This window comes from Syngnathus typhle, linkage group LG7 (genome assembly GCF_033458585.1).
Source record: "Syngnathus typhle isolate RoL2023-S1 ecotype Sweden linkage group LG7, RoL_Styp_1.0, whole genome shotgun sequence".
Classification (NCBI taxonomy): domain Eukaryota; kingdom Metazoa; phylum Chordata; class Actinopteri; order Syngnathiformes; family Syngnathidae; genus Syngnathus; species Syngnathus typhle.
The window spans coordinates 3,488,813-3,516,375 of record NC_083744.1 but is presented as its reverse complement, the minus strand read 5'-3'; the positions used below and the strand labels follow the sequence as shown (position 1 = coordinate 3,516,375).

The 27,563-nt window shown below is 44.5% G+C and overlaps 1 protein-coding gene across 18 annotated transcripts in view; it reads left to right on the top strand.

The window, feature by feature from the left end:
• LOC133156864 (cytosolic carboxypeptidase 4) overlaps positions 1–27,563 on the top strand; it is an 83,888-nt gene that overhangs the window by 23,968 nt on the left and 32,357 nt on the right. For 7 of the 18 annotated variants that reach the window (XM_061282924.1, XM_061282919.1, XM_061282920.1 and 4 more), the window contains exons 5-10: positions 2,627–2,688; positions 4,126–4,219; positions 10,712–10,920; positions 13,383–13,548; positions 23,463–23,542; positions 25,318–25,434. In XM_061282924.1, the coding sequence (XP_061138908.1) occupies positions 2,627–2,688; positions 4,126–4,219; positions 10,712–10,920; positions 13,383–13,548; positions 23,463–23,542; positions 25,318–25,434 (728 nt within the window). Of the gene's footprint in view, positions 1–2,626; positions 2,689–4,125; positions 4,220–4,488; positions 4,677–6,221; positions 6,260–10,711; positions 10,921–13,382; positions 13,549–23,462; positions 23,543–25,317; positions 25,435–27,563 lie in introns of all 18 variants that reach the window. The other 11 variants (XM_061282925.1, XM_061282929.1, XM_061282918.1 and 8 more) reach the window with 11 other exon arrangements.

The window sequence follows — 27,563 nt, the reverse complement described above, 5'->3', positions numbered from 1 at the left end:
TAATCCAGCCCGCCAACCCTGAACAAATTGTATTATTAAACTTTTTTTTTGTCATTTTGCCTGCAATGACTGCGTTTTCCCAGTAGATGGCGAAGCGCTCGCCTGCGCATTTACTACCGGAAGCCGTGTCAGAAAGCTCGGTGCACACTCACAAGTGCGTGTACGTACTCAGTAGTACGGACTTGGCGCACTCTCGCTCTATTCGTATCAGTCCCGAATTTAGAGCGTGGGCTTTGACGACAGCATTCTTATAATTCGCGCGCTGAGCTTTCAGATGCAGTTTTGCGCTAAAGCCACCCACAAACCTTCCCCTGGAATCCTTCCATTAAAATGAGTGGCCCGAAAAAAAGAAGTGAGTGCCGAGTGTTTAAAAAAGAGTGGCCAATTTGGCTCGACGTACGCGACGTGACGTTCAGCCACATCAACATCAACCCGTCACAGATCAAGGTAAACGGACCAACACCTCGGATCTCGCCTAAGAATTGCCACAACAAATTTTACTCCAGACTATGACGCACTAGCAAAAAAGGGAGACCAACAACACTGTTCCCACTGAAAATGAACGGGAGGCTCTCAAGTTTATTGTAAAAAAATGCATTTTGAATATGATTTGTACACATAGCAGGGATTGAAACTAGCGACCATTCTCATTTTCAAACAATGCAGGATGCTCAAGGACATTGATGCACCACCTATTTGCGACTAATCTTAACCTGTAAAGTTCTTAAGGCTTACTTTAAGCAAGTGTTTCCCGTTTCCTCACCTCTGTTACCAGGTGTTTGCGAGTTAAAACTCTGCTCTGATTTTCAGATACCCCTCACCGTGTTGCTGTTTTGATTACTTTATTTGGATGTATGCTTTCACCGATTCTTCAAGATGATATATTTGGTCAGAATGTTTGCCGTTTGATGTGATCTCATGAGATAAACATCTTTCATTAATCTGACCTGCAGGCATTGAAGTGATGGAGATTGTTATTCATAATAACAGTGTCGTATTTTATGAGAATCACTGATAGCAGTTTTTTAGTGAATTATTTTTTTTTAATGCTGTTAATAAATGCATTTGTTTTCAAAAAACTTGTTTGGAATATCCATGCTTTACTACCTACTAAAGGCCAAGATCTTTTATGCAATGACCTTTACAGGTCGCTTATATGACTTCACACAACGCCTACGTCCATCTGCTGCTGGTCCGGCCCTCCGGTCCAAATTTAGAACCCAGTTCGGCCCGCGAGTCAAAAAGTTTGCCCACCCCTGGACTAGAGCCTTGTTGCGTCATCCTTTTCTTTCTTTCCCGATCACGTCTACTCTGGAGCTATGCGTGTAGCTCGCTAGTTTCGAAGACTTCGATGGTTTCAGTGCATAGGAGGGAGATGAAGACGTTTCTTATACTGGCTCTTTTTTTACTTTTACTGGTGTTACCGCCGCGTCTCAATGACTTTTACCGGTATAGTTTTTTATCCAGCCCTATTAGTGCCGTGTTACTTCTGTGTTGCTGCGGTACTACTGTCGCCTCACAGGCAGTGTTTGGAAAGAAATGAGAAGGTATGTTATTAAAACTTTTAAAAGGCTTTCTGTGTACCGTCTTTCCTTGTAAATAACTCGCGTGCACACTTCTGTGTTGCTCCGGTATTACTGACGCGTCACAGGCAGTGTTTAGTACAGTGCTTCTCAAATAGTGGGGCGCGTGTGACCCTGGGGAATAGGCTTTTTTTTTTGGTAGTGGGTTAACCCTAACCCTAACCCAACATAACAACCACCAACATGAAAAAGCTTTTAACAGGGATGAAAAGAAAAGCGGAGAGAAACAAAGATAATGAAACAAAAGAAAGTCAGCCGAAAGCTAAGACGAGGAAATACGACGAAGCGTATTTAGCGCTTGGCTTCACTGTGAGTACAGTTGGAGAATATTATTTATTGATTTGATTTAATCTTGCAATGGTGCAATTAGTTGGTCAAACATGTTTACAGTTTAAACAAGGATTTATTTATTTTTAATTTCAGGCAAAATCACTCAATGAGTGATTCACTCAGTGAGTCACTTTAGGATGTGATTCGTTCACTCTTGTTCACGGAAAAGATCCGTTCATTTTGAACGAATCGTTCACTCACTTGCCAACACTATTTCGCACTGCCCATCATTGATGCAGCCGCATCTGTACAGACGCTGCTGCAGGATTTCCAGCTGATACTATTTTCAGAGAAAAATGCGTTAACGACATTAAAAATGTCCTCTCCGGTTGTTCTCCCCTCCAGACTTTTGCAGACAAGTATGTGTTCAGAAATGTCGGCAGTCTCAAAGTATCTCACAAAAGCAACAAGCTGTGCATTTCCACTGACATCTGTGGATTCACCCAGCTGGAGTGAAAAAGAGTCGCCAAGTTTTCCCACAACTTGTTCGACAATGTCTGCACCCATTCTGTCTATTCTGCGTCAAACGGTGTCATTAGACAAAGGTTCAGTTTTTAATTTATCTGCAGATTTTTTGTCAAGCATAGTTTCGGCCAATACAACAGCGGCGGGGAGCAGCAGCTCTTCAGCTATGGTGAACGTTTTTTTTTTTGCTTTAGCTACGAGCTCTGGTTTTGCCTTCATTTTTACTTGTTTCTCTGTGTTTTCAACAGCAGCATCGCGCTACGCTTTAGCCACATCTCCATGTTACAGTGCGTCATCAAGGCAACCGCAGGTGACTGGTTTTGGTTTGTGGAGAGTCTTTTTATTAAGGATTAAAATTGAATACTGAATATAAAACATACATTTGTATTTCATCAAACTTTTTATAACTAATTCTCAAGACAATCAGGTTTACTGTTTTTTTTTGTTTTTTTAATACCGGTATATATTTTTGTAAAATCTCACGTACCCCCTAGAGTACCTCCACGTACCCCCAGGGGTACGCGTACCCCCATTTGAGAACCACTGAGTTAAGTGGCCCCTTGTTATTTCGACCATTTTGTCAAAGACAACTGTGACTTGAGCTAGTGACCTGTGACCATCTCTAACTAGACTCAGATTGTTCTTTCCTTATTTATGGTACCATTTGGCACACTTACCAGTTTAAACCAGTAAAGACTCTGGAGTCACACATCAGGAAACTCCTGCCTAGGTGTGACTAGTACAGTTAAGACTGTGGAGTCACACATCAGGAAACGCCAACAAATGGTTAGGTTATACCACACTCCTACGTAAGTGAGACCAGTAGAGTATAAGGACAGAGATAATTTTGAACCCATTAGACTTTCTTCAGCACCCATGAACGGTTCCACAGCTGTGTACCGATCTTCTTGACATCCATCAAATAGTCAAACTGAGAAATTTTAGTCTTCTGGTTGTTAATGTTCATAAAGGAAGCATTAAAGAATAAAGATGATAGAACTGGCGTTTCCATGGATTGTTTCATATTCAAAGGGCATTCCTGAAGTCACAGGTTCCTTATTTAAATGCAAATTGTAAAAGTTGGTAAGAAGCTAAGAACAGATGCAGTCCCAATTATTGTATGCATAGTCGGATATATAATTTATTTAGAATTATTGGCACTCTCGTTTCCATTACTTTCATGTGATGCTTCAATTTAAGTCACATTGTGTGTCAGTTTTTTAACGCAGTGTCTTCATTTCCTGTCCAAATGGGCTTGTTTGAATTTATGAGGTCAAGGGTGTATGTGATGGCAACAAGGCGAGAAGACTGTCAGCGTGTTGAAGCAGTTAAGTGTGTTGAAAAGTCTGGAGTAGCTGGATTAGCCTGTATGGATGGATACATTTATATTGTAAGAATTTCCTCAATTTGTCCAACATTTGGGAAAAAAATTAAATCTGAAATTAATGGAGGTTGAATCCAAAATGTAACAAGCATAGAGCATAATCCTTGGAACAAATGATAGAGAAGAGAGGGTGACTAACTCAAGTGTCTTTTTGGTGTGGAAAACATGGACCATACATGACAGCTGTGGTCAACTGGATCATATGTACAGGTGAATTAGTCATTATGATGAGCTCTTGGGGAGAGCTATTAACAACAGCAAAACAGACAGATTAAAAAAACACTTCTAAGCAGCACTGGGGGATCATGAGACTTTTTTTGTATGTCAGTACCTTTTTCATTTGTATCTTTTCATGTGTTACAGTTTCCACATCAAAACATATTGGATCAAACCAAGGGCTGGATGTCGTCTACAACCTTATCCCTCGCTATACCATCAAGAATCGGCAAACAATTAAGTATGTACTAAATGAACACTTGCATACATTCTCTAGTGCCTGGACTCGAGTGATATATTTTATTTCTAACTAATTGTAGCATAACACACTATGATGCTCTCAGAAATACCTTGGGCCCTGCTTCTTGAAAACTCCACGGTGAATCTCAATTCATGATTAGTTGATAATAAAAAATGAATAGTCATTCTGGTGCTGCATTCCGTAATAAATGTATTCAGGGAAATGTGTGTTACAGCTGCTAGGTCACCTAATGTCCACTCTATTTCCAGCATATTCACAGAAATTTGCTGGGAATGTCTGATAGAATCCCCTGCCACAAAAAGCTTCAACTCCGACCTCGGGAAGAATTTCACCCACTTTCCAGGCAAGGCAGAAGACATTCAGTCTGAGTGGACCATTTCCGCGCCTCCATTGTTGAGGCAACTGACCAACCCGACCCTGCTGGTGCACAGGAGTGGTAATGGATGCTGTCAAGCTGAAAAAAAAGTACTATTGGGCCTTTTCAGTCTGTGGGTCTCCGGAGGCAGCTGACAGGTATTATAACACAGCTTTGGCAGTCATCAGGAAAAAAATGTGGGCATCAGATGAGTTTTATGAGACTCTGAAAAATGACCTCCGGATTAGTTTAAGGAAATTCTGGTCCATCATCTGGCATCTTAGGACGTGAAAGCAGTGACCCATTGACACTATGTAGACTGGAGAAGAGGAGCTCCTGACCAGTATTTGAGACATTGTGACTCGGTGGGAAGAACTCGATTTTACTAAAATGTCTTCCCTTGAGGAAACAGTCTGGGGACTGTGAGGTGGGGTCTCCTCACCGACATAGTAAATAAAGCACAGTGAGAGCAAATCCCGTGGGGTGGATAAGATCTGCTTGGAATTTCTAAAGATCGTCCTTGATCACATGCTTCTACATCCGGTGGACATGTGGGATAGTGCAGACCAGGATAGTGTTCCTCTTTTTTAAGAAAGGGGACTGGAGAGTGTGTTGCAACTATAGGGGGTCACATTGCTCAGCCACCCTGGTAAGGGCTATTCAGCAGGCTGTTCGGTCCCTGTACAACCAAAAAGAGTTTGGTTCAGATTGCAGACAGTAAATTGGATTTGTTTCCAGTGAGGATTAAACTCTGCCAAGGCTGCCCTTTGTCAGTAATTCTGCGCTTACCTTTCATGGACAGATTTTCTATTTGCAGCCCAGGCATTGAGGAGGTCTGGTTTGGTGGTCTCAGGGTTGCATCTCTGCTTTTTTATGTGGTACTGCAGGCATGTCCTTTTTCAAGGCGTAACTTCCAACTCTCACTGGAGTAATTCTCAGCCAAATATGAAGCAATTGGGATGAAAATCATCCCCTCCAAATGTCAGACCATGGTCCTTAGTCTGAAAAGGGAGTACCCTCTCTGGGTTAAGGATGAGATCCTGTTCCAAGAGGAAGGTCTTGTTCATGAGTGAGGGCAGGATGGAAGAGATTAACAAGCGAATTGGTGCAGCGTATATGATGTGGACTACATTGATCTGTCATGATGAAGGATATGAGCGAATGGTTATGAGCTGGACAGAAAAAACAAGGTCCCAGTTCCAAGTGCCCAAAATGAGTTTCTTCCACAGAGAGAGATTGAGGAGCTCAGTCATCCGGGAGGGACTGACTGGAGCCGCCGCTCCTTCATGTTGAAAGGAACCAGATGAGGTGCCGAGTGTATCTGGTTAAGATGCCTCGCTGATGAGGATTTCCGGGCGTTTTCCGCCATTAGCAACCTAAGGGCGACCCCTGGATACACTGGAGAGGCTGTCTCACTGGGAATTCCTCTGGATCCCCCTGGAAGAGTTGTAATAAATGCCTTGGAAAGGGAAGTCTGGACTTCCCCGCCAAAGCTGCTGCCCTCGCAACCGAACCATGAGATAAGCAGTAGAGAATGGACGGCAAGATGGATGCAATAATAAATAATTTCAAAATGCTCTTTTTTTACTTTTTTGTGAGTCAGACTTGATTATTTCTGTTTTACAGGGCATCCATTATTGCATTCGCTGCTCTGCTTTCCTCAAGTAAGTTTACCATCTAACAGTAAGACTTAACATGATTTATATATGTTCATTGTCTCCACAACAATTGGCTTTAGTCAACATGTTTTCTTTTGGTGTACTTCATTGCATGGTTAAATAATATAGGATGTGTAAATTTCTTATTTGGTCATAGGGGCCCAGTTTCAGTGACACAAGGTACTGTGGTATTGGCCAACATCACATTCTAGAACCATCTATATTGTATTAAATGACTTTAAAATAAAAGGGGGAAGCAGTGCATCGTTAACACTGTTTACAGTAGGGACGGTGTGCTGCTGACCTCGACTTGAGACATTGTGAGTCAGTGGGGAGAATACTTTGAAGACCTGCTCAATTCCATTGTGGAAGCAGGGCCTGGAGAATCCGAAGTGGACTCTCAGATCTCTGGGGTTGAAGTCACCGAGGTAGTTAAAAAGCTCCTCGAGGGCAAGGCGGATGAGATTCGCCCGGAGTTCTTAAAGGCTCTAGATGTTGCGGGGCTGTCCTGGCTGACACGCCTCTACAAAATTGCGTGGACATTAGGGACAGTGCCTCTGGATTGGTAGACTGAGGTCGTTCCCCTCTTTAAGAAGGGGAACCGGAGGGTGTATTCCAACGACAGAGAAATCACACTCCTCAGCCTCCCTGGTAAGGTCTATTCAGGGGTGCTGGAGAGGAGGGTCCGTCGGGAGGTCGAACCTCGGATTCAGGAGGAGCAGTGTTGTTTTCGTCCTGGCCGTGGAACAGTGGACCAGCTCTATACCCTCGGCAGGATCCTCGAGGGTGCATGGGAGTTCGCTCAACCAGTCCACATGTGTTTTGTGGACTTGGAGAAGGCATTTGATCGTGTCCATCAGGAAGTTCTGTGGAGGGTGCTTTAGGAGTACAGGGTGCTGAGCCAACTGATAAAGGTGGTTCGGTCCCTGTATCATTGTCCCCATTTCCGGCAGTAAGTCGGATTCGTTCCCAGTGAGGGTTGGACTCCGCCAAGGCTGCCCTTTGTCACCCATTCTGTTCATAACTTTTATGGACAGAATTTCTAGGCGCAGCCGAGGCGTTGAAGGTGTCCAGTTTGGTGACCTCAGCATTGCATCTTTGTTTTTTTGCAGACGATGTGGTGCTGTTGGCTTCTTCAAGCCTTGATCTCCAGCTATCGCTGGAGCGGTTTGCAGCCGAGTGTGAAACGGTCGGGAAGAAACTCAGCACCTCCAAATCTGAGACCATGGTTCTCAGTTGGAAAAGAGTGGAATGCCCTCTCCGGGATGATATCCTGCCCCAAGTGGAGGAGTTCAAGTATATTGAGGTCTTGTTCACCAGCAAGGGCAGGATTGAGCGTGAGATCGACAGGTGGATCGGTGCAGCATCTGCTGTGATGCGGACTCTGTACAGGTCCGTCGTAGTGGAGAGAGCTGAGCAGAAAGGCGAAGCTCTCAATTTACCAGTCGATCTACGCTCCTACCCTCACCTATGGTCACGAGCTATGGGTCGTGACAGAAAGAACAAGAACCCTGATACAACCGGCCGAAATGAGTTTCCTCCGCAAGGTGTCCGGGCTCTCCCTTAGCGATAGGGTGAGAAGCCCGGTCATCCACGAGGGACTCGGAGTCGAGCCGCTGTGCCTGCACGTTGAGAGGAGCCAGATGAGGTGGCTCGTGCATCTCATCAGGATGCCTCCTGAACGCCTCCTAGGTGTTCCAGGCATGTCCCACCGGCAGGAGACCCTGTGGACAACCCAGGACGCGCTGGAGAGACTATGTCTCTCGGCTGGCCTGGGAATGCCTTGAGATCCCCCGGGATGAGCTGGACAAAGTGGCTGCGGAGAAGCAAGTCTGAGCGTCCCTCCTAAAGCTGCTGCCCCCGCGACCCAACCCCAGATAAGTGGTAGAAGATGGATGGATCGATGGATGGATGGTTTTTAAGGTGTGGCAGATAAATACAACAAAATAAAATGATACGACCGGCATAAATACAATGGTATTGTGGTGTCGGAGGAAAGGAGATGCAGGAGGTCTGTCGCAAAAGACTTTGCTGTACATACTCGTAAAACGAGGAGTAGGAAGAACAATGCAAGTGCATTACCACAAACACCACGTTCCCAACACACTGTTCAACTCTTAGTTCCATGGGGGAATTCTGTATGCAAACACCACAATATAATATAATAATAAACATCGTGTACTCCTACGCAGTTTTACTCGCAGCATCCTCATAAAATTGTGCCAACAAGTGGTGTAGGAGAGAATCATGTTTCAAAATAGATGATCGTTCAGACTCAGATGGATAAAATTCCGGGCCTCGGACCGTTGTAGCAGGGGCTGAAACCTCGATTAAAATGTTTTTGTATTTTTCACAAACCTAACTTAACAAGAATGTATCACATAAGGCTCCTCCACCCCTGTAGCCAACAAAATCGTGGGCCAATACGACGATCAAAAATTAGTACCGCAATTTAATAATAATAATTCTACGATTTATTGGCATCGATGCTAAACGTAAACATCGATTTATATCGCCGTGTTTGACCTCGAACATTAGACGCGACTTTATTTTGAAATCCAGTTCATTGTTGATTGCTTCCTCTTTCCGGGAGCAGGGAGCAGTGCACGGCGTTGCTGCACGTGAAAGGGGAGTCGACAACTAGTACACGGCTCTTGGGCTGGTGCTATGGCTAGTGTCTAAAAAGACGAGGAAATTTGCTCCCCTTTAGGCTTCAAGTCATTCGTTTGGAAGCACTTTGGATTCCAAAGAAAAGATGGCTCAACGGACAAGACACGTGCAGTTTGTAAATCCTGCCATGCGGTGATCAAATATTCAGGGAGCACAAATCTCGCCGCACATTTAAAGAAAAAACACGACATCAAAGTTCAGTGTTAAAATAAGCACTTTGTATACTGCAATACTCTTGTAATTTCCTAAATAAAGAGTTTGCAGTACCTTGTTAATTTTGCGTATGAATTGTTATAAATCAGGATATTGTTCTATATTTTTTATTAAAAAAAAAAAAAAATCGATCGTAGAGCACTATATCGTGATATATCGTGAATGAATCGCAGCAGGCTTTAAGATATCGGCAAATATCGTATCGTAGTTCTTTGTATCGATATTATATCGTATCGCGACAAAACCCGCGATTTACACCCCTAATAGGTATGCTAACGTGACATAAACACAAAGAGCTGAGAACGATATAACGATATATAAATTAGATATCAAATAACTATTATATAAGCAATAATATTATCAAACCATCTGTGCACTCTAAATCATTAAATCCATCGATCAAATTCCTCATCCTTTGTCAACAACGCCGCGCGTGCGCCCTGACGTCAGCCTCGTCGTTATTCCACAGATCTAGTATATAACTAGATTGTAGCGTTAACAAAGTACAAGGAAAGACGTGGGTTTGGTAAACGGCTCTTTATTTAACAAAACAAACTTCCAGGCGTGTGGCGGCGTGGACTTCCAGCCACAGAGGTGGAAGAGAGACCCATAGAATAGGACCGGGTGTGCGTGAAAGCCATGACCGAGCCCCATCCACCGTCCCCGGACAGCCACCCGGCCAAGCGCCGCTCCTCGACTTCCATCCACGGAGGTGAAAGAGAGCTCCGTAGAGTAGGACCGGGCATGCGTAAATGCCATGTCCGAGCCCCATCCACCGTCCCCGGACAGCCACCCGGCCGAGCGCCGGCCCCCGACTTCTATCCACGGAGGTGAAAGAGAGCTCCTTAGAGTAGGACCGGGCATGCGCAAAAGCCATAATAGTTTTTCAAACCTTCTGTGTCACTCCAAATCCTTAAATCCTTCAAACTCTTCGTCCTCCGTGTCACTTAGAAACAAAGCCGCTAATGATGCCGGTAGTGCGTGGGGCCCTTCGTCATCTTCGTCATCCTGTGATCAATCTTTGTCCTTTTTGTAATTAACCGCCGCACCACGCTGCGTTGTGCTGCTGACGTCACTTAAAATTCAAATTACAGTAATCCCTTGCTACATCGCTGTTCCACTATTTTTATTTTTTGAAAATATTTGAATAAAAACACACATATAAGTCCCTCCTTATTATAAGTCGCCCCCCACCCAAACTATGAAAAAAACCCGCAATTTATAGTCCGAGAATTACGGTTAGTAAAATGAACGATTTCATAAGAAAGTTTTAAGAAAGTTGAGTAGCTTCCAAAAACAGACAAAAATATGTTGAAATCCTTGATGTAAACGTCGAGTAAAATCAGATTAAATTAAATCAGCAAGAACAGTTGTTAAAAAAACAAAACACTAAAATCCAAAGAGAAACATCCACACAAGCTACCATTTTCACTGTTATAATTTTTACTGCAACAGTGGATGTTCTTAAGTACATAAACTACATTTGATCATTATACTGTCAGATGCAAACTACAGCTGGAAAACATGCTGACATTTTCTGTGTTTGTCCTGTTTCACTGTTCCTGTTTTCAACAGAAGATAACATCTGCACAGCAGTGACCAAGGGTTATGTGTCTGGTCTCTTACTGCTGTATGATGACTGGCACAGTAAGGACACTAATCACTCTGCCACTGACATCCTCCAGGCACTGCTCCATTGCTTTTGTAAAATTGCATGCAGTGCTCTGGGCAGAGACAATTTAGTGTCCCATGGAGGCATACGACTTCTTTATCATACTACTCAGGTATTACTTTTGCCGCTCCTCTTCCTTCTTCTTGTCCTACTAATACTATTACTTTCACAACTCCTATTTTACTCATTACCGCAACAATCAAGACACAAGATTCCACAATTATATGGAACACGTGACTCTTCTGTGTGACCTGAATGCTTGTGGTGGCCATGGCTCGGGCAGTAGAGCAGATCTGAGTCACGTTTCGTTTTGTCCTTGAGCAAGACACTTCACACAACTTGCCTCCAGTGTCACTCAGACTGGGTACACACTGGGTCAGAGGGGCCGGAGGCGCACACTGGCAGTCACGCCTCTGTCAGCCTGCCTCAGGGCAGCTGTGGCTACACATGTAGCTTACCACCACCAGGGTGTGAATGGGTGTGTGAGCGCAATTGTTAAGCGGCTTCGAGTGTCAGAAAGAGCGCTAAATAAGTTAAATATATGTATATTGTTACTGTAGCATACATGCATGCTGTTTGGCTTTGGTTTGATTTATTTGTTGATATACAGTCATATGCACCCCTGATCATTTTCAAGATTTTCCTTTATAAATCATTGGTTGTTCGGATCAGCAATTTCAGTTAAATATATCATATAGCAGACAAAAACAGTGATATTTGAGAAGTGAAATGAAGTTTGTTTTACAGAAAGTGTTTTTGACCATTCTTCTTGACAAAATATCTTCAGTTCAGTCAGGTTTGATGGTTTCCGAGCATGGACAGCCCGCTTTAAATCACACCAAAGATTTTCAATAATATTCAGGTCTGGAGACTGAGATGGCCATCCCAGAATGTTGTACTTGTTTCTCCGGATGAATGCCTTAGTAGAATTTGAGCAGTATTTGGTGTCGTTGTCTTGTTGAGGTTTCCAGCCCCTGTGCAACTTCAACTTTGTCACTCATTCTTGAACATTGTTTGCAAGAATCTGCTGATACTGACTTGAATCCATGCGACCTTCAACTTTAACAAGATTGCCAGTACCTACACTGGCCACACACCCCGACAGCATGATGGAACCACCACCAAATTTGACTGTGTGTAGCAAGTGTTTGTCATGGAATGCTGTGTTCTTCTTCCTCCATGCATACCGCCCCTTGTTATGTCCAATTAACTAAATTCTAGTTTCATCAGTCCACAGCACCTTATTCCAAAATTAAGCTGGCTTGTCCAAATGTACTTTAGCACAGTGGTCCCCAACCTTTTTTGTGCCACGGACCGGTTACGTGTCAGAAATACTTTCGCGGACCGGCTTTTATATAAATAAATAATTCATTTATATAAATAAATAATACATTTATAATAAATATATAAATACGATGAAATAAAATGATACGACTGGCATAAAAACAAGTATAAACGACATAAAAATAAAACTCACCACTACGTTGAATTAGTGGGAGCACTGAGCTTGTTTCTCAGAAACGAGCCGGTCCCATCTAGGCGTAATCGGAGACAATGACACCCGAAGTGGTTAAGATTTGTCTTTTCATGCAGGATGCTTGGTCTCCATGTGCCGAAGCAGTTTTGAAGGCTTCATTGCCTCGTTAGCTAGCCTGTCGCCACATATTATGCAGAACGGGCTCGGCGCGTCAGAGTCACCTGTGGCGATAAATCCATATTTTAAGTATGACTCCAGAAATGTTCTTTTAAATGCAGCTTTCCTTTTCTTAGAAGTCGTAGCCTCTTCTTCTTCCGTCTCCTCATTGGGCTTTTTTCCCTTTCCGAAGGAGCTTCCACAACATCTCTGTTTCTCTGTCTCGACTGAGGTGTTTTGAAATTTATATTAATATGAAAATTTGTAAAAGAGCTTTCAGATTTAGAATAGTATGATCAATAGAAGCCTGAACATCTCAAATGAGCTGGACTTTTAAAATATGTAATTGTTTTTTTATTTGATTGATAAACACAAGAGAATGATGTAATCTTATAAAAATGTCTCTCCCATTTAATTGGTAATTTTGAGAAGGAAATGTGTATTTTTGGAAAAACCTGAGGATTTTTGAAATGTGAAAAATACTTCCTGTGTCCAATATAAGTTGGACAGATCAGGTAAAATCGTTTCATTCATGAATGTTATCATGAAAAATGTGAATTTTAATGCAATGAAGGGAAATATTTGCTATGTAAAAAGTTATTTTTTAGATACATTCATTGAGGTCAAATCTTTGATGTAAAAATGATTTAAATCAGCTGAAGTGCATGTTTTGGGAAATATGTGTCAGAATATTGAGAAAAATAATTTTGGTGCAGAATAACAGTTGAAACGCATTCACACAGACGTTTCAAGCACTCTTTAAGATCTCAAATAGGAAGCATTATGGCACAGTGTGTGAGTGTTAATCAGACATCAAATGCGCTTGATAACAGTGCAGACAATATTGATGACCAGATTTGAAGAGCAAACAAGTGATTCAGCTAATGTTCGAATGTTGGTCTGTCATTTTATTAGTGTTTTGAGTATTTTTATTTTTGCAGACATACTTGTTGAATAAATGTCAGGAGTCGCTGATAGAGTCATCTGTTCAGCTAATGAGAAGTTGCCTGCCTAAAACCCGTCTACCACTGACATCAGATCAATCCGCATACCTCTTCCCCTTGCCTGGAAGACAACATGATGATCTTGATATGGTTGCAACTTCAGGTAAAGACATGAGATTATTGTAAAGCTAAAATGATGATTGTTGATCTAATCTTTGAAAACAAAATTGCTGTGTACTATTGTGTAAAAAGTAGTCAAAATGGTACCAGTACCTTATAGTAAATAAAGGTGAACTATGTTTTTTCTCCATGTTGTTGAGTTGATGTACATACCGTATTTTTCGGAGTGTAAATTGCATTTCTTTTCATAGTTTGGGTGGGGGGTCGATTTATACTCAGGAGCGATTTACTAGTTTATATATCGTTATATGTGCCTGTGGAATATTTTTAACTGCAAGTGACGACGAGTCCGACGTCAGCGCACGGCGCGTTGTTTACTTAAAGGACAAAGAATTTGATTGATGGATTTAACCATTTGGAGTGACACAGATGGTTTGATAAAGGTGTTATTTATGTTATAGTTATTTGGATAACTGTTAATGTTACGACAAGCCCGTTCTCAGCTCCTCGTTTGTGTTTATGTCACGTTAGCATATCGTATCGTTTAGCCTGTTGTTGCTGGTTTATGTCTGTTCTTGCTGTTGGATTTTGTGAAATACATTTCCCCCAAAATGCGACTTAAACTCCAGGGCAACTTATATATGTTTTTTTCCTCTTTATTGTGCCTTTTATGGCTGATGCGACTTGTATTCCAGAGCGACTTTTAGTCCGGAAAATACGGTACATGGAAAATGTTGTTGGTACCCCTCTGTGAATGAAACAAAAGTATTAAAAATAAAATAAATAATAAGGTGACACGGTGGTGCAGTGGTTCAAAGGTGCAGGGTTTTATTCTGGCTCCGGCCTTCCTGTATGGAGTTTGCATCTTCTCCCCGTGCCTGCGTGGGTTTTCTCCGGTACTCCGGTTTCCTTCCACGTTACAAAAACATGCATTGAAGTCCGAGTGAGCACTCCAAATTGTCCGTCCAGGTGATTGTGAGTGTGAATAATTGTCTATGCCTGCCCTGCGATTTAGCTAGTATGACCAGTTCATGGTGTACCCTGCCAAACGCCCAAAGATTGCTGGGATAGGCTCCATTATGCCTTCGACCCTCATCAGGATGAATGAATAAATGAAAGATGGTAATGATAAATGAAAATGTAATGACAAGTCATTACTGTATGTAATGACAAGTCAATGTCCTGTTGGTTGAAATGGTGTGTAAAACACTAAACGTGATGGACAAGAGGAAGTGAAGTGCGAGTTTTCGCAGGAGAATATAAACAAGAATGTTAAAGGTAAAGGTTTTAAGATCATATCCAAGCAGCTTGATGTTTCTGGGGCTATACAGTTCCACATCAGGACTGGTAGTCATAGTGTATGTGGAGAACTGTCCTAAAAATGGCCGCAGGAGGAAAATTTATGGCAAATTGAAAAGACAAATAATGCAAATAGTAACAAAAGAGGTCAGAACAACTTCTAAAGCAATTAAAGATGAACTCCAATATCAATCTCAAGCAGCGTCAAATCGCACCATCCATCATTGTTGGAGCCAAAGTGGACTTCATGGGAGACAACCAAGGAGTCAAGTCAAGTGAAATTTATTGATATTGTGCTTAATCACAGAAGTCTGAAAGGGCTTCACATGCCCACAGCTGACATATTAAAACAGCCCCCCCTGATCTTAACCCCACTGGAGCGCAAGGACAAAACTCATCCATTCATCCATTTTCTGAACTGCCTTTCCTCATTCTGGGCAAAAATGGGAAATCTTTAGAAAAGGCCACAAAGGGGCGAATCTAGGACGACCAGGCTACAACGGATGCTGAGTGAGCAACATTTAACACAATATTGTGCTATACAGTGTTAATCAGAATAATCTAATGTCAGAGTCCATTTAACAAGATGAAGTGGTGCAAGAAGGAAATCTCCATAGCAGCGCCTCCACGTCAGATTTTGTCAAGATCAGTCTATGTTAAAAGGTGTAAAAATGAAACATACCAAGAAAAGAACCTTGTCCCTACTGTGAACATTACAAATTTATGTTCTGGAGCTGGGGTACAGTGAAATCTCAAGGTATTCGAGAGAGAAATGTGCCGCCCAGAGTCAGAAAGCTTGTTCTCCGTTATGGGTCTTGCAACAGAATAATAACTACTGGCCTATTTTGAAGTGGTCTTCTATGAGCCTTGCTCTACTGTAAATCCTATTGAACATTGTTAGGTTTATTTCCTAAACAACACACTAATATTGAAGAGAGAAGACGTCTTCAATTTCTTGCAAGGAGAATCGGAGAGCTGTATGGTTTTCTCACAATTCTAATCAGCTCTCCCATCAACACCACTTTTATTTGGTTTGATGTCCCCAAGTTACATAACTCTATGGAGTGGGGAAATCAGCAAATGTTTGCATGTTTTTCTTGCAGAGTCTCTGCAAGCAAACATTAGCAGATAAGCTATTTTGCACGTCAGTTCACCATATCATCAAAACAGCAGAAAGGTCTTCTCCGGTAGTTTCCTCTTGGTAGTTTTCTACTTGAGATCAGCTGGGGCCAAGCAGAGACAACAGGTTTTGGCTCCTCTGCTCCTGTTTGTTATTTACAACACACTTTCCACAACAATCACAAATGTATAATAACACATGATAAATCATAATGAAATATTACTCCGACAAACATCGTGTTTGGAGCAGAAATGTGCTGCATCCTTCAAACTTGAGACAACCTGAGCAGATTTCTCATTAACAGCGAGCCAAAACATTTGCTGAGAGATGCAGAAGTATCAGTTGTTAGGGTGGTGCTCACTCTAACTTATTTTGCAAGAACCACACAGGAGACAAGTAAGTCCTTTTAAACACCATTCGTCGCCGTGTGTACAGCGATGATCGAATGAGTTCTGACTCTCGCCTCACGCAGGAGCATTTTTATTTAGAGAAACAGAGTGGGGATGAGAGTGGGGGTGAGAGTGGAGGTTGGGGTTGAAGCCCCTGGCCTGCTGATCAAAGCATAGCAGGGGGTCTTTTACGACTTTGTGTAAACAAGGCAACTTTGATTGCTTCCTCTGCAGCTAGTCAATCAGTTCAAAAGATCTTAGCACTTTGGTCTACTACTTTTGTTAAGACAGGACAAGCTAGGTCAGGGGTGGGCAAACTTTTGGACTCGCGGGCCGAACTGGGTTCTAAATTTGGACCGGAGGGCCGGACAAGGAGCAGATGGACGTAGGTGTTGTGTGAAGTCATATAAGCGACCTGTAAAGGTCATTGCATAAAAGATCTTGGCCTTTAGTAGGTAGTAAAGCATGGATATTCCAAACATTTTTTTTGAAAACAAATGCATTTATTAACAGCATTAAAAAAATAATAATAATTCACTAAAAAACTGCTATCAGTGATTCTCATAAAATACGACACTGTTATTATGAATAACAATCTCCATCACTTCAGTGCCTGCAGGTCAGATTAATGAAAGATGTTTATCTTATGAGATCACATCAAACGGCAAACATTCTGACCAAATATATCATCTTGAAGAATCGGTGAAAGCATACATCCAAATAAAGTAATCAAAACAGCAACACGGTGAGGGGTATCTGAAAATCAGAGCAGAGTTTTAACTCGCAAACACCTGGTAACAGAGGTGAGGAAACGGGAAACACCTCCTTAAAGTAAGCCTTAAGAACTTTACAGGTTAAGATTAGTCGCAAATAGGTGGTGCATCAATGTCCTTGAGCATCCTGCATTATTTGAAAATGAGAATGGTCGCTAGTTTCAATCCCTGCTATGTGTACAAATCATATTCAAAATGCATTTTTTTACAATAAACTTGAGAGCCTCCCGTTCATTTTCAGTGGGAACAGTGTTGTTGGTCTCCCTTTTTTGCTAGTGCGTCATAGTCTGGAGTAAAATTTGTTGTGGCAATTCTTAGGCGAGATCCGAGGTGTTGGTCCGTTTACCTTGATCTGTGACGGGTTGATGTTGATGTGGCTGAACGTCACGTCGCGTACGTCGAGCCAAATTGTCCACTCTTTTTTAACATTCGGCACTCACTTCTTTTTTTCGGGCCACTCATTTTAATGGAAGGATTCCAGGGGAAGGTTTAGCGCAAAACTGCATCTGAAAGCTCAGCGCGCGAATTATAAGAATGCTGTCGTCAAAGCTCACGCTCTAAATTCGGGACTGATACGAATAGAGCGAGAGTGCGCCAAGTCCGTACTACTGAGTACGTACACGCACTTGTGAGTGTGCACCGAGCTTTCTGACACGGCTTCCGGTAGTAAATGCGCAGGCGAGCGCTTTGCCATCTACTGGGAAAACGCAGTCATTGCAGGCAAAATGACCAAAAAAAAAAAGTTTAATAATACAATTTGTTCAGGGTTGGCGGGCCGGATTAAACGGTCCCGTGGGCCGGATGTGGCCCGCGGGCCGTAGTTTGCCCACCCCTGGCCTAGATAGCAGAGACCTTTTGCCCAAGCTCTGTGGTTTGTTCGTGAGATTTGGCCTTCGTTTTTTCCCTCAGTTTGTGGCGCCTTTTGTTTGCTGTTCTCAGCCTTTTTTCCCTCGTGTTGAGGCGCTTTTGTTTTTGCCCTTTTTCCCCTCCATCTGGAGGCGCTTTTTGTTCCTGGTGCTATCTTCCGTGGAGGAAATAAATTCCTTTGTTTGAATTCTGCATTCGAGTCTGGGAATTGGCGTTCATGAGATCAGGAAGACACAAGAAGACTTCAGAGCGGCGGTGGCCGCCCAGGTGGGAACACTGAGCCGGCAAATGCAAGACGTTCTCACGCTTCTGACCGCGGGACCAGCAGCGACGTCCAGTCCACCAGCTCCTTCCCCGGTAGATCGTCCGGCTCCCCCTCCCATGGCGATGGGGGTCAGACTGGCTCCCCCTGAACGATACGCTGGAGAACCCGGGCTCAGCAAAGCCTTCATCACAGAGTGGGAGATGCAGTTTGAGCGGTCCCCAGGCGACTTCCCCACGGAACGCTCCCGGATGGCGTACATGATCTTGTACCTGACGGGAAGGGCCCGACCGTGGGCGACGGCGGAATGGGCCAGGGATTCCGCTACCTGTCATTCTCTCTCCGCTTTCATCGAGGCCCTGCGCATGGTGTTCGATTCGGTCTCCTCGGACCGAGAGAAGGCGCGTGAGCTGTGCCAGCTGACCGAGGGTCAAGAGTCAGTCAGCGACTACACGATCCGCTTCCGCACTCTGGCCGCGGAATGCGGGTGGAACTCGACGGCCCTGTATGATGTTTTTCTCAAGGGTCTTTCCGGAACCATCCAGGACCAACTCATTCCCCTCGATCTTCCCGCTGACCTCAACGCTCTCATCGCGCTGGCTATCCACACGGACAACCGCTTGCAGGACTGGAAGAAGCAGCGCGCAAGCCGGAGCGCGACCGCCTTCTCCCCCGTGTCAGGGGTGGAGTCGGCACTCCTCGAGACGCACCGCCAAAGATCGAACACTGCTACCGCCTGGGACTGAACCAATGCAGCTCAGCCGGGCCAAGTTGAGCGGTGAGGAAAAGCAGCGCCGAGGCCAGGAAGGCAGATGCTATTATTGCGGTGCGCTGGGACATATCCTCCTCTTCTGCCCGGAGAGAAAGAACCCGAAGGTAAGAGTCTTCTCCGTTAGCCAGCAGAAGGGTCGGACCGTACCCATCAGCACAATTACCTGCCTCGGAAAGGTCACCAAACATGGTGTGTTAATTGACTCAGAGGCAGATGAGAGTTTGATTGACTGGGCTTTTGCTTGGAGATTGGGGATAAGAACCGAACTGTTAGACACGACCGTGAAGGCCAAGGCGCTCAATGGACAGGCGCTCTTTGATATATCCCAGGTAACCGAACCCCTCTCGCTGTCTTTCGGGAATCATCACGAGAAAGTAAGACTGCATGTGGTAACCTCACCCATGAATCCGCTTATCCTCGGGTATCCATGGCTAAAACGCCACAACCCAACTATGGACTGGGAGTCCGGGAAGATAAGGGGATGGGGACCCTAGTGCCAAGGGTCATGTATCGAACCGAACCTCCCGATCAGCCCTACCCGTGGTTCTAACCCCGACTCCGTTCCTCCTGTCTCAGACCCCGAAACCCCGGACTTGACCGAAGTTCCAGTGTGTTACCACCAACTCGCGGAGGTATTTAGCAAAGCCAAGGCTAGCTCTCTACCGCCCCACCGTCCTTACGACCGCGCCATAGATCTCCTGCCCGGCGCTACTATACCCAAGGGGAAACTTTATTCCCTTTCGGGACCCAAGAAGCAGGCTCTAAATGAGTATATTGACGCGTCACTTAAGCCGGGATTGATCAGACCATCGTCCTCCCCTGCAGGGGCCGATTTTTTTCTTTGTGGGCAAAAACGACAGTACCCTACGCCCGTGCATAGACTACAGTCCCCTCAACCAGATTACTATTAAAAATCGAGATCCCCTGCCACTCATGTCGACCATATTCGATCAGTTGCAGCAAGCCCGGGTTTTCACCAAGCTAGATTTGCGTAACGCCTACCACCTCGTGCACATTCGGGAGGGCGATGAATGGAAAACGGGATTCAACACTCCCCGAGGACACTTTGAATACCTTGTGATCCCGTTTGGTCTCACCAATGCCCCCGCTGTTTTTCAGGCCATGATTAACGATGTTCTGAGAAACTTTATAGATCGCTTTGTTTATGTATATTTGGATGATATCCTAATCTATTCACCGGATATGAAGACCCATGAGTCCCATGTTAAGTCCGTCCTGCAACGCCTCCTGGATCATCAACTTTACGTTAAGGCTGAAAAAAGTGAGTTCCACGCCAAGACTACGTCCTTCCTTGGCTTCATGGACCAGGCAAAAGTAAGCGCGGTGACACAATGGCCTAGACCCGATAGTCGCAAGAAGGTGCAGCAATTTCTTGGCTTTGCTAATTTTTATAGACGATTCATCAGAGGCTTCAGCGCCACAGCGGCTCCGCTGCATGCTCTGACTTCCCCAACAGTTCCGTTCTGTTGGACGGCGAAGGCGGAGGCCGCCTTCCAGGAGTCGAAGAAGCGATTCAGCTCCGCCCCGATCCTTACTGTCGCGCATCTACAGTCCGGATCCGGTGGCCTGGGAGCCCGAACCCATTCTCCCCCCCTCACTGTGTGGTGGGTGCCGTAACCTGGCCCATAGAGGACCAAGTGAAGCAGGCCAACGGCAACGAGCCACCCCCTGGGGAATGCCCGGTGAATCGACTGTCCACGTCATCCACTGGGCACACACCTCCCGGCTCGCCTGTCATCCAGGCGTGCGAAGAACCCTGTACGTCATACAGCAGCGATTCTGGTGGCCCTCCATGGGGGCCGACGTCAGGGAATACGTGGCAGCCTGCTCCGTCTGTGCGCGAAATAAGAACACCCCCGGCGCCCGTGTGGGGTTGCTGCAACCTCTCCCCATTCCCTCTCGACCTTGGGCCGACATCTCTGTGGACTTTGTCACGGGACTTCCCGTGTCCAAGGGGAAGATGACGATACTCACCGTGGTGGGCCGGGTTCTCTAAGGTGGCCCACTTCATTGCCCTGCCCAAGTTACTACCCTCAGCTAAGCGAACGGCCGAAGTCCTCATGGACCACGTTTTCAGAGTACACGGATTCCCGCGGGACGTTGTATCAGATACGGGCCCCCAATTTGTGTCCAGATTCTGGAAGGAGTTCAACAAACTCATAGGGGCCACCGTGAGCCTCACTTCGGGCTATCACCTGGAGGCAAACGGCCAGGCGGAGCACATTAACCAACAGCTGGAGACAGGCCTCCGCTGCCTAGTGACCCAGAACCCCTCTACGTAGAGTAAAAACTTGACCTGGGTGGAATATGCCCATAACTCCCTTCCTACCACGGCTATTGGGATGTCCCCTTTCATGTGCGTATTTGGCTATCAGCCCCCGGTCTTCCTTGATAATGAGCCAGAGGTGTCTGTAACCTCGGCGCGCGCCGTGGTGAGACGATGTCGTTGCATCTGGGCGGCAGCGCGAGCCAAGCTGGTCCGCCAGGGGGACAGAGTAAAAAGGATAGCCGGCCGGCGCCCGCCTACCAGCGGGGCCAACGGGTCGGGCTGTCTGCCCGGGACCTTCCCCTCCAGGTGGTCTCCAGGAAGCTGGCCCCCCGTTTTGTGGGACCGTTCCCCATTTCCAAGGTCGTGAATCCAGCCGCTGTACGGCTTCGCCTGCCCCGGTCCCTTGCCGTGCATCCCACCTTCCACGTCGGGAAGATTAAGCCAGTCAGGGAGAGTGAGATGGTGCCGGCTCCCGTGCCGCCTCCGTCTCCGGAGACTGTGGGGGGTGGGCCTGCGTACACGGTCAAGGAGCTGCTGAACGTGCGCAGGAAGGGAAGGGGCTGGCAGTACCTGGTCGACTGGGAGGGTTATGGGCCAGAAGAGCAGCAATGAGTGCCGCGCAGTTACATCCTGGATCCCGGTCTGCTGGGTGACTTCTACGCTGCTCACCCCGATGCTCCTGGTCCGTCTGGGATCCGGCCCTAGAGGGGGGGTTATGTTATGCTGTCGGGTTTTGTAGATTGTTTTGTTTTGTCCTGTCCGTCGTGTTATCACTTCCTGTTTTATTTTGTACATCACATTTCAGATCGTGGGTCCTTCCTCTGCACGGCCGTCCACTTGACCTCCCTGTTTGCTAACTACGTACACCTGTGTCGTCCGCCCTGATTGTCTGCACCTGTGTCCTCCCCCTTCCGTGTGTGTAATTAGCCTGCGTCTTCCCCTTGTCTTGTGCCAGTGCGTCTTGCTTGTCATGATCACCAGGGATTCCGTAGCCACGGATCTTCCCTGTGAAAGCCTAGATAGCAGAGACTTTTTGCCCAAGCTCTGTGTTTTGTTCCTGAATTTTTGCCTACGTTTTTTTCCCTCAGTTTGTGGCGCCTTTTGTTTGCTGTTCTCAGCCTTTTTTCCCTCGTGTTGAGGCGCTTTTGTTTTTGCCCTTTTTCCCCTCCATCTGGAGGCGCTTTTTGTTCCTGGTGCAATCTTCCGTGGAGGAAATAAATTCCTTTGTTTGAATTCTGCATTTGAGTCTGGGAATTGGCGTTCATGAGATCAGGAAGACACAAGAAGACTTCAGAGCGGCGGTGGCCGCCCAGGTGGGAACACTGAGCCGGCAAATGCAAGACGTTCTCACGCTTCTGACCGCGGGACCAGCAGCGACGTCCAGTCCACCAGCTCCTTCCCCGGTAGATCGTCCGGCTCCCCCTCCCATGGCGATGGGGGTCAGACTGGCTCCCCCTGAACGATACGCTGGAGAACCCGGGCTCAGCAAAGCCTTCATCACAGAGTGGGAGATGCAGTTTGAGCGGTCCTCAGGCGACTTCCCCACGGAAATAAATTCCTTTGTTTGAATTCTGCATTCGAGTCCTCTCCCTGCTCTGAGTCTGACAACATCAGTAATATCATTAATAGCCTCAAAAGGCCCATCCATCCATCCATCCATTTTCTGTACCGCTTGTCTGCACAAGATCGCGGGCGTGCTGGAGCCTATCCCAGCAGTCATCGGGCAGTAGGCAGGGAACACCCTGAACTGGTTTGCCGGCAATCGCAGGGCACGCAGAGACGAGCAACCATCTGCACTCGCACTCACACCTACGGGCAATTTGGATTGCTCAATCAGCCTACCTTGCATGTTTTTGGGATGTAGGAGGAAACCGAAGTACCCGGAGAAACCACCGTGCTGTGCCGCCACTTCTCAAAATGTTGAGCGGCAAAATCATAAGGTAGGGGTTTTATTATTATTCAAATTATTTTTTTAAGGAACAGAGCGATACCAATGATTTGTTCTCGTGTGTACATGTACATATATTGTTGACTTGTTTCCTATTTAAAATGGGCAGGATTTGGATGGAAATTTTTACAGCAGCTGTTTCCTTACCCAGCCTATTCTATTATTGTTCAATTTATGTCATGCAATGTTTTATGTAGTACAACCTTGTTCACACTTCTTTTATTTTTATTTTTTAAGATGAGAGCAATGGTGATGATGATGATGATGATGATGATAAAGTGGAGGACGATTACCAAGAGGCTCAGAGCAAAGACTATGTACGTTTAGGGGCTTATGATTGATATGGATTTTTCCTCTTCATTAAAAAAAGAAAATACTTTGATGGTTACTGAAAACCCTTTTTCTTTTATTGCTTGACAGAAAAGATAGAAAGAAAATCACATTTACTAGTCTCTAAAAAGTCGATTTTTCTACTAGGTTACTCATTTTCTGGATAATAAATCGCTCCGGAGTACAAATTGCACCGGCCATCCATCCATCCTATTTTCTATACCGCTTGTTCCCACAAGGGTCGCGGGTGTGCTGGAGCCTATCCCAGCAGTCATCGGGCAGTATGCGGGGGACACCCTGAACCGGTTGCCAGCCAATCGCAGAGCACACAGAGATGAACAACCATCCGCACTCACACTCACACCTAGGGGCAATTTGGAGTATTCAATCGGCCTACCAAGCATGGTTTTAGGATGCGGGAGGAAACACAACGTTGCTAACGTTACATGACAAATAAACAACGAGCTCTGAATGTGCCTGGTTAACATGTTAACATAACATACTAAGAGTTATTCAGATAACAGTAGCATAAATAACATGCTAACACATTTACCAAACCACCCGTGTCACTCCAAATGACTAAATCAATTGAAATCTTCATCACTTTTAAACAACTCCACTAACTCCGGAGGTAGAAGATGCAGTGCTTCCTCTTCTACGTTGCTTACATCAGACTCATCAACACAATTAGAGTGCCATGTTGCGATTTATATAAATATATGAATAACATGTGAAATTATATAATAATGTGGTAATAATTTCACCCATAAATCACTCCAGAGTATATTTCGTATCTCAAGAAAATTTTGAACACTCCCTTACAACAAAATAAGTACAGGCGAATGTCTCCCAAACATGTTTTTGCGACCTCGAAAGAGCCCTGCCGAACTTTGTCATCAGTGGGATTAACTGTGAGCATGAGTGGAATTTTCTTTGTTTCAGTACTTTGCTAGACTGTGCACAGTTAAAATTGGGCACAGCAGCGACTTTGCGCCTTTTCCAGCCCAATCCTCACTACTCCCCTCATTTGTATCAAATGTTACACTTACACTGCAGGGCTTAATGCCTGATTCAAATTTTTTGTTGACTTCGATCTTTTAATGTACTCCTTCACATTATAAAAACAAATACGACTTCTAATGTGAACACTTTGCGTTCGTGATGTGACACATGCACAAAGCATGATGCCAGAGTAGCAAGGTGGGAGATAGTATATTGGGAGCCAATGCAACTCGATCTCCTCATTTAATGAAAACGTGTACTGACGATGATGTCATGTCATTGCCGCGTGTAAAGAATGAACAAGTTGCTCACCAGAAATGTTCACTTGATGCTTCATGTTTCAAGTGGGATACTGGGATTAATTTAAGATCAAATCTTAATACAAGGGTTGATCAAAAAGAACTTTGCAGCTTCACGGTTGAAGTCAATGTGCTTAATCCATGAAATAATAATAAAATTAATTTATTTTTATGCATCGATAACACATACAGCAATATAAATTATGTACCGTAATTTTCGGACTATAAATCACACCGGAGTATAAATCGCACCAGCCATAAAATGCCCAAAAAAGTGAAAAAAAAACATATATATGTATATAAGTCGCTCCTGAGTATAAGTCGCCTCCCCACCCAAACTATGAAAAAAAACGCGACTTATAGTCCGAAAATTACGGTATACATAGTTTATAAATGTTTTAGTTCATATGAAGAATCACAGATGCTGATGAATGCTAGATAAAGAGTGTTTCTTTTCGCAGGATAACGACTTGGAGACTGATTTGAACACACTTTGTCTTCGTCCTGCCACAGACAGACCCAAAGAGCTTTTGCTGCAATACAGCCGTCTCTGTCCAGAACTCTCACATGACTTCCTGGTACTTCTTTAAGACTAAGGCATCTGTGAATTGATGTATATAATATATGAATTGGTGTATATAATATATGGCAATGTACTCAATTTCGCTGGTCCATCATTTGTCAGCGGCCTCTGGGCCCCCTCCCGCCATCGTCATTCTATTATTTTTTCAAATCGAACCAAAATGTAATCGTCAGTCGGTCATGTTATTTTAACCATGTTTTTGGCATTGCTTCGTCACTTTTCTTTCTCACTCAGGGTTTGACGTATGAATGGTCGCTCATTCTCATAATACTTTCCCGATTTAGGCGAGAGACTCCCGGTTTTCAACCCTGTCTCCCACCTGCCTCCCCATCTGTCATTTCATCCACTAATCACCCAATTTTACAGTTAAGTAAACAGTTTACATTGCGGGCAATATGATGCAACACGGTTCCTCCTTGCTGCGCAGCCACCCGAAGCGTTTCCATCCGCGCCCTGCTCGCCACGAAGGCTCCCCTCTCCTGCTCATGTGTCCAGCGGCGCAAGCAGGTGGGCTCCACCCGAACAGCTGATATTGGGCAACATCAGCGACAGTACTCTAAAAACCTCATTGCAATGCGGTGGATCGGGGAGCCCCCCGCTAGCGGGTGCCAAAAAATATGGCAATCAAAACAAGACTGTATTGAAGCACACTTAACAATTAGGGCATGCAATAAGAACATTTAAAAACAAACAATAGGATGTAGAAAAGGACCAGAGGATGGATGTGATTGTTTAATGTTAAAATTCTGTTGTCCCATGTTTTCTACACATTACTAGTTAAAATCAAACAGCACATCAGCAGAGACAAACAGTTGTTTTGTCTCATGTTTGTTTACACAGACAGATGTTATGTTACATTATGCTGCAAGTTGACACGTTTTCCTCTGAGCAGAATTATGCATTTGCTGTCAAATGCCACAATTGATAGCAAACTCAATTTTTATGTTAGCTTGGTCTGTCCAAACTATATGAATTTTTTCAAAAGAATTTCTCAGTCTGTTACTGTAGAGACTGATATTGAGCCTCGGACCGGTGGTTGCAGGCCATTGTAGTAGTGGCCGAAACCTCGATGAAAAAATATACCTATTTTTCACAACCTTAAGTTGGCAAGAATATGTATCATTTAAGTCAAGAAATCGGTTGACGAATAACACCCCGCCAGCGCGGCCACAGAACTCGTGGGCCGATACATCGATAAAAAAAATCTCACAATTTTTCACAAGAAATCTCCCTATTTTTCACAACCCAAAGTTGGCAAGTATGCATGTCGTTTAATAAAACACCTGTTACCTGCAGCGTCTTGTCAGCAATGAGTGAATATGTCAATGCATGCTTGAAACATTAGAATGAAATTCGCAATATTTTTCATGATAATATTGGAAACATTGATTCATTAATACCGTTTTTTTCCGTGTATAGTGCGCAAAATTTAACGAATTTATTGTCCTAAAATCTGGGGTGCGCATTATACATGGGTACAAAAAATTTTTAATTTTTTTTTTTTTAATTTTTTTAATTTTTTTTTTTTTTTTTTTTTAAGAAAACAAAACCAACAACAGGACTGACCGACAAAGTCGTGGAACAAAAAGACAGGGTGACATTACCAAAGACAGGAACAGAAAGCAAACAGACATCATGACAGTAACACATGCAATGATCCGACGGTGAGCGAGGGGCAGACAGGACTTAAAAACAAAACACGTTACATCGATTGAGGTGACACAGGAAGAGAGGGGCGACGCGAACAGAAACTATGGCAACCTAGACACATAGCAAAACTGAGGACGAGACGTGACAAATGTCCCTCGAAATGAAACTTGAAATCACCAAGTTTTGGTTTCCAAGGGTGTTTTTATTCCTCTTCAACGTCTCTCCCATACAGAGCCGCCTTTTTCACGTCCGCACGCCTCTTTCCCGTGCGCGCACGGAGCGCGGTGGTGCGTTTATGGGCAGTCGGAGAAATCAACGCCAACAAAAAAAATTACATCCAGCCTAGTTAAGACCATACCAAAGACTATAAAAATGGGACCCATTGCCTCCCTGCGTGTGTGACGATCATTGGGACTTAAAAAAAAAAAAAAAAAAATTCATAAAAAAAAATTCATAAAAATTGGGTGCGTATTA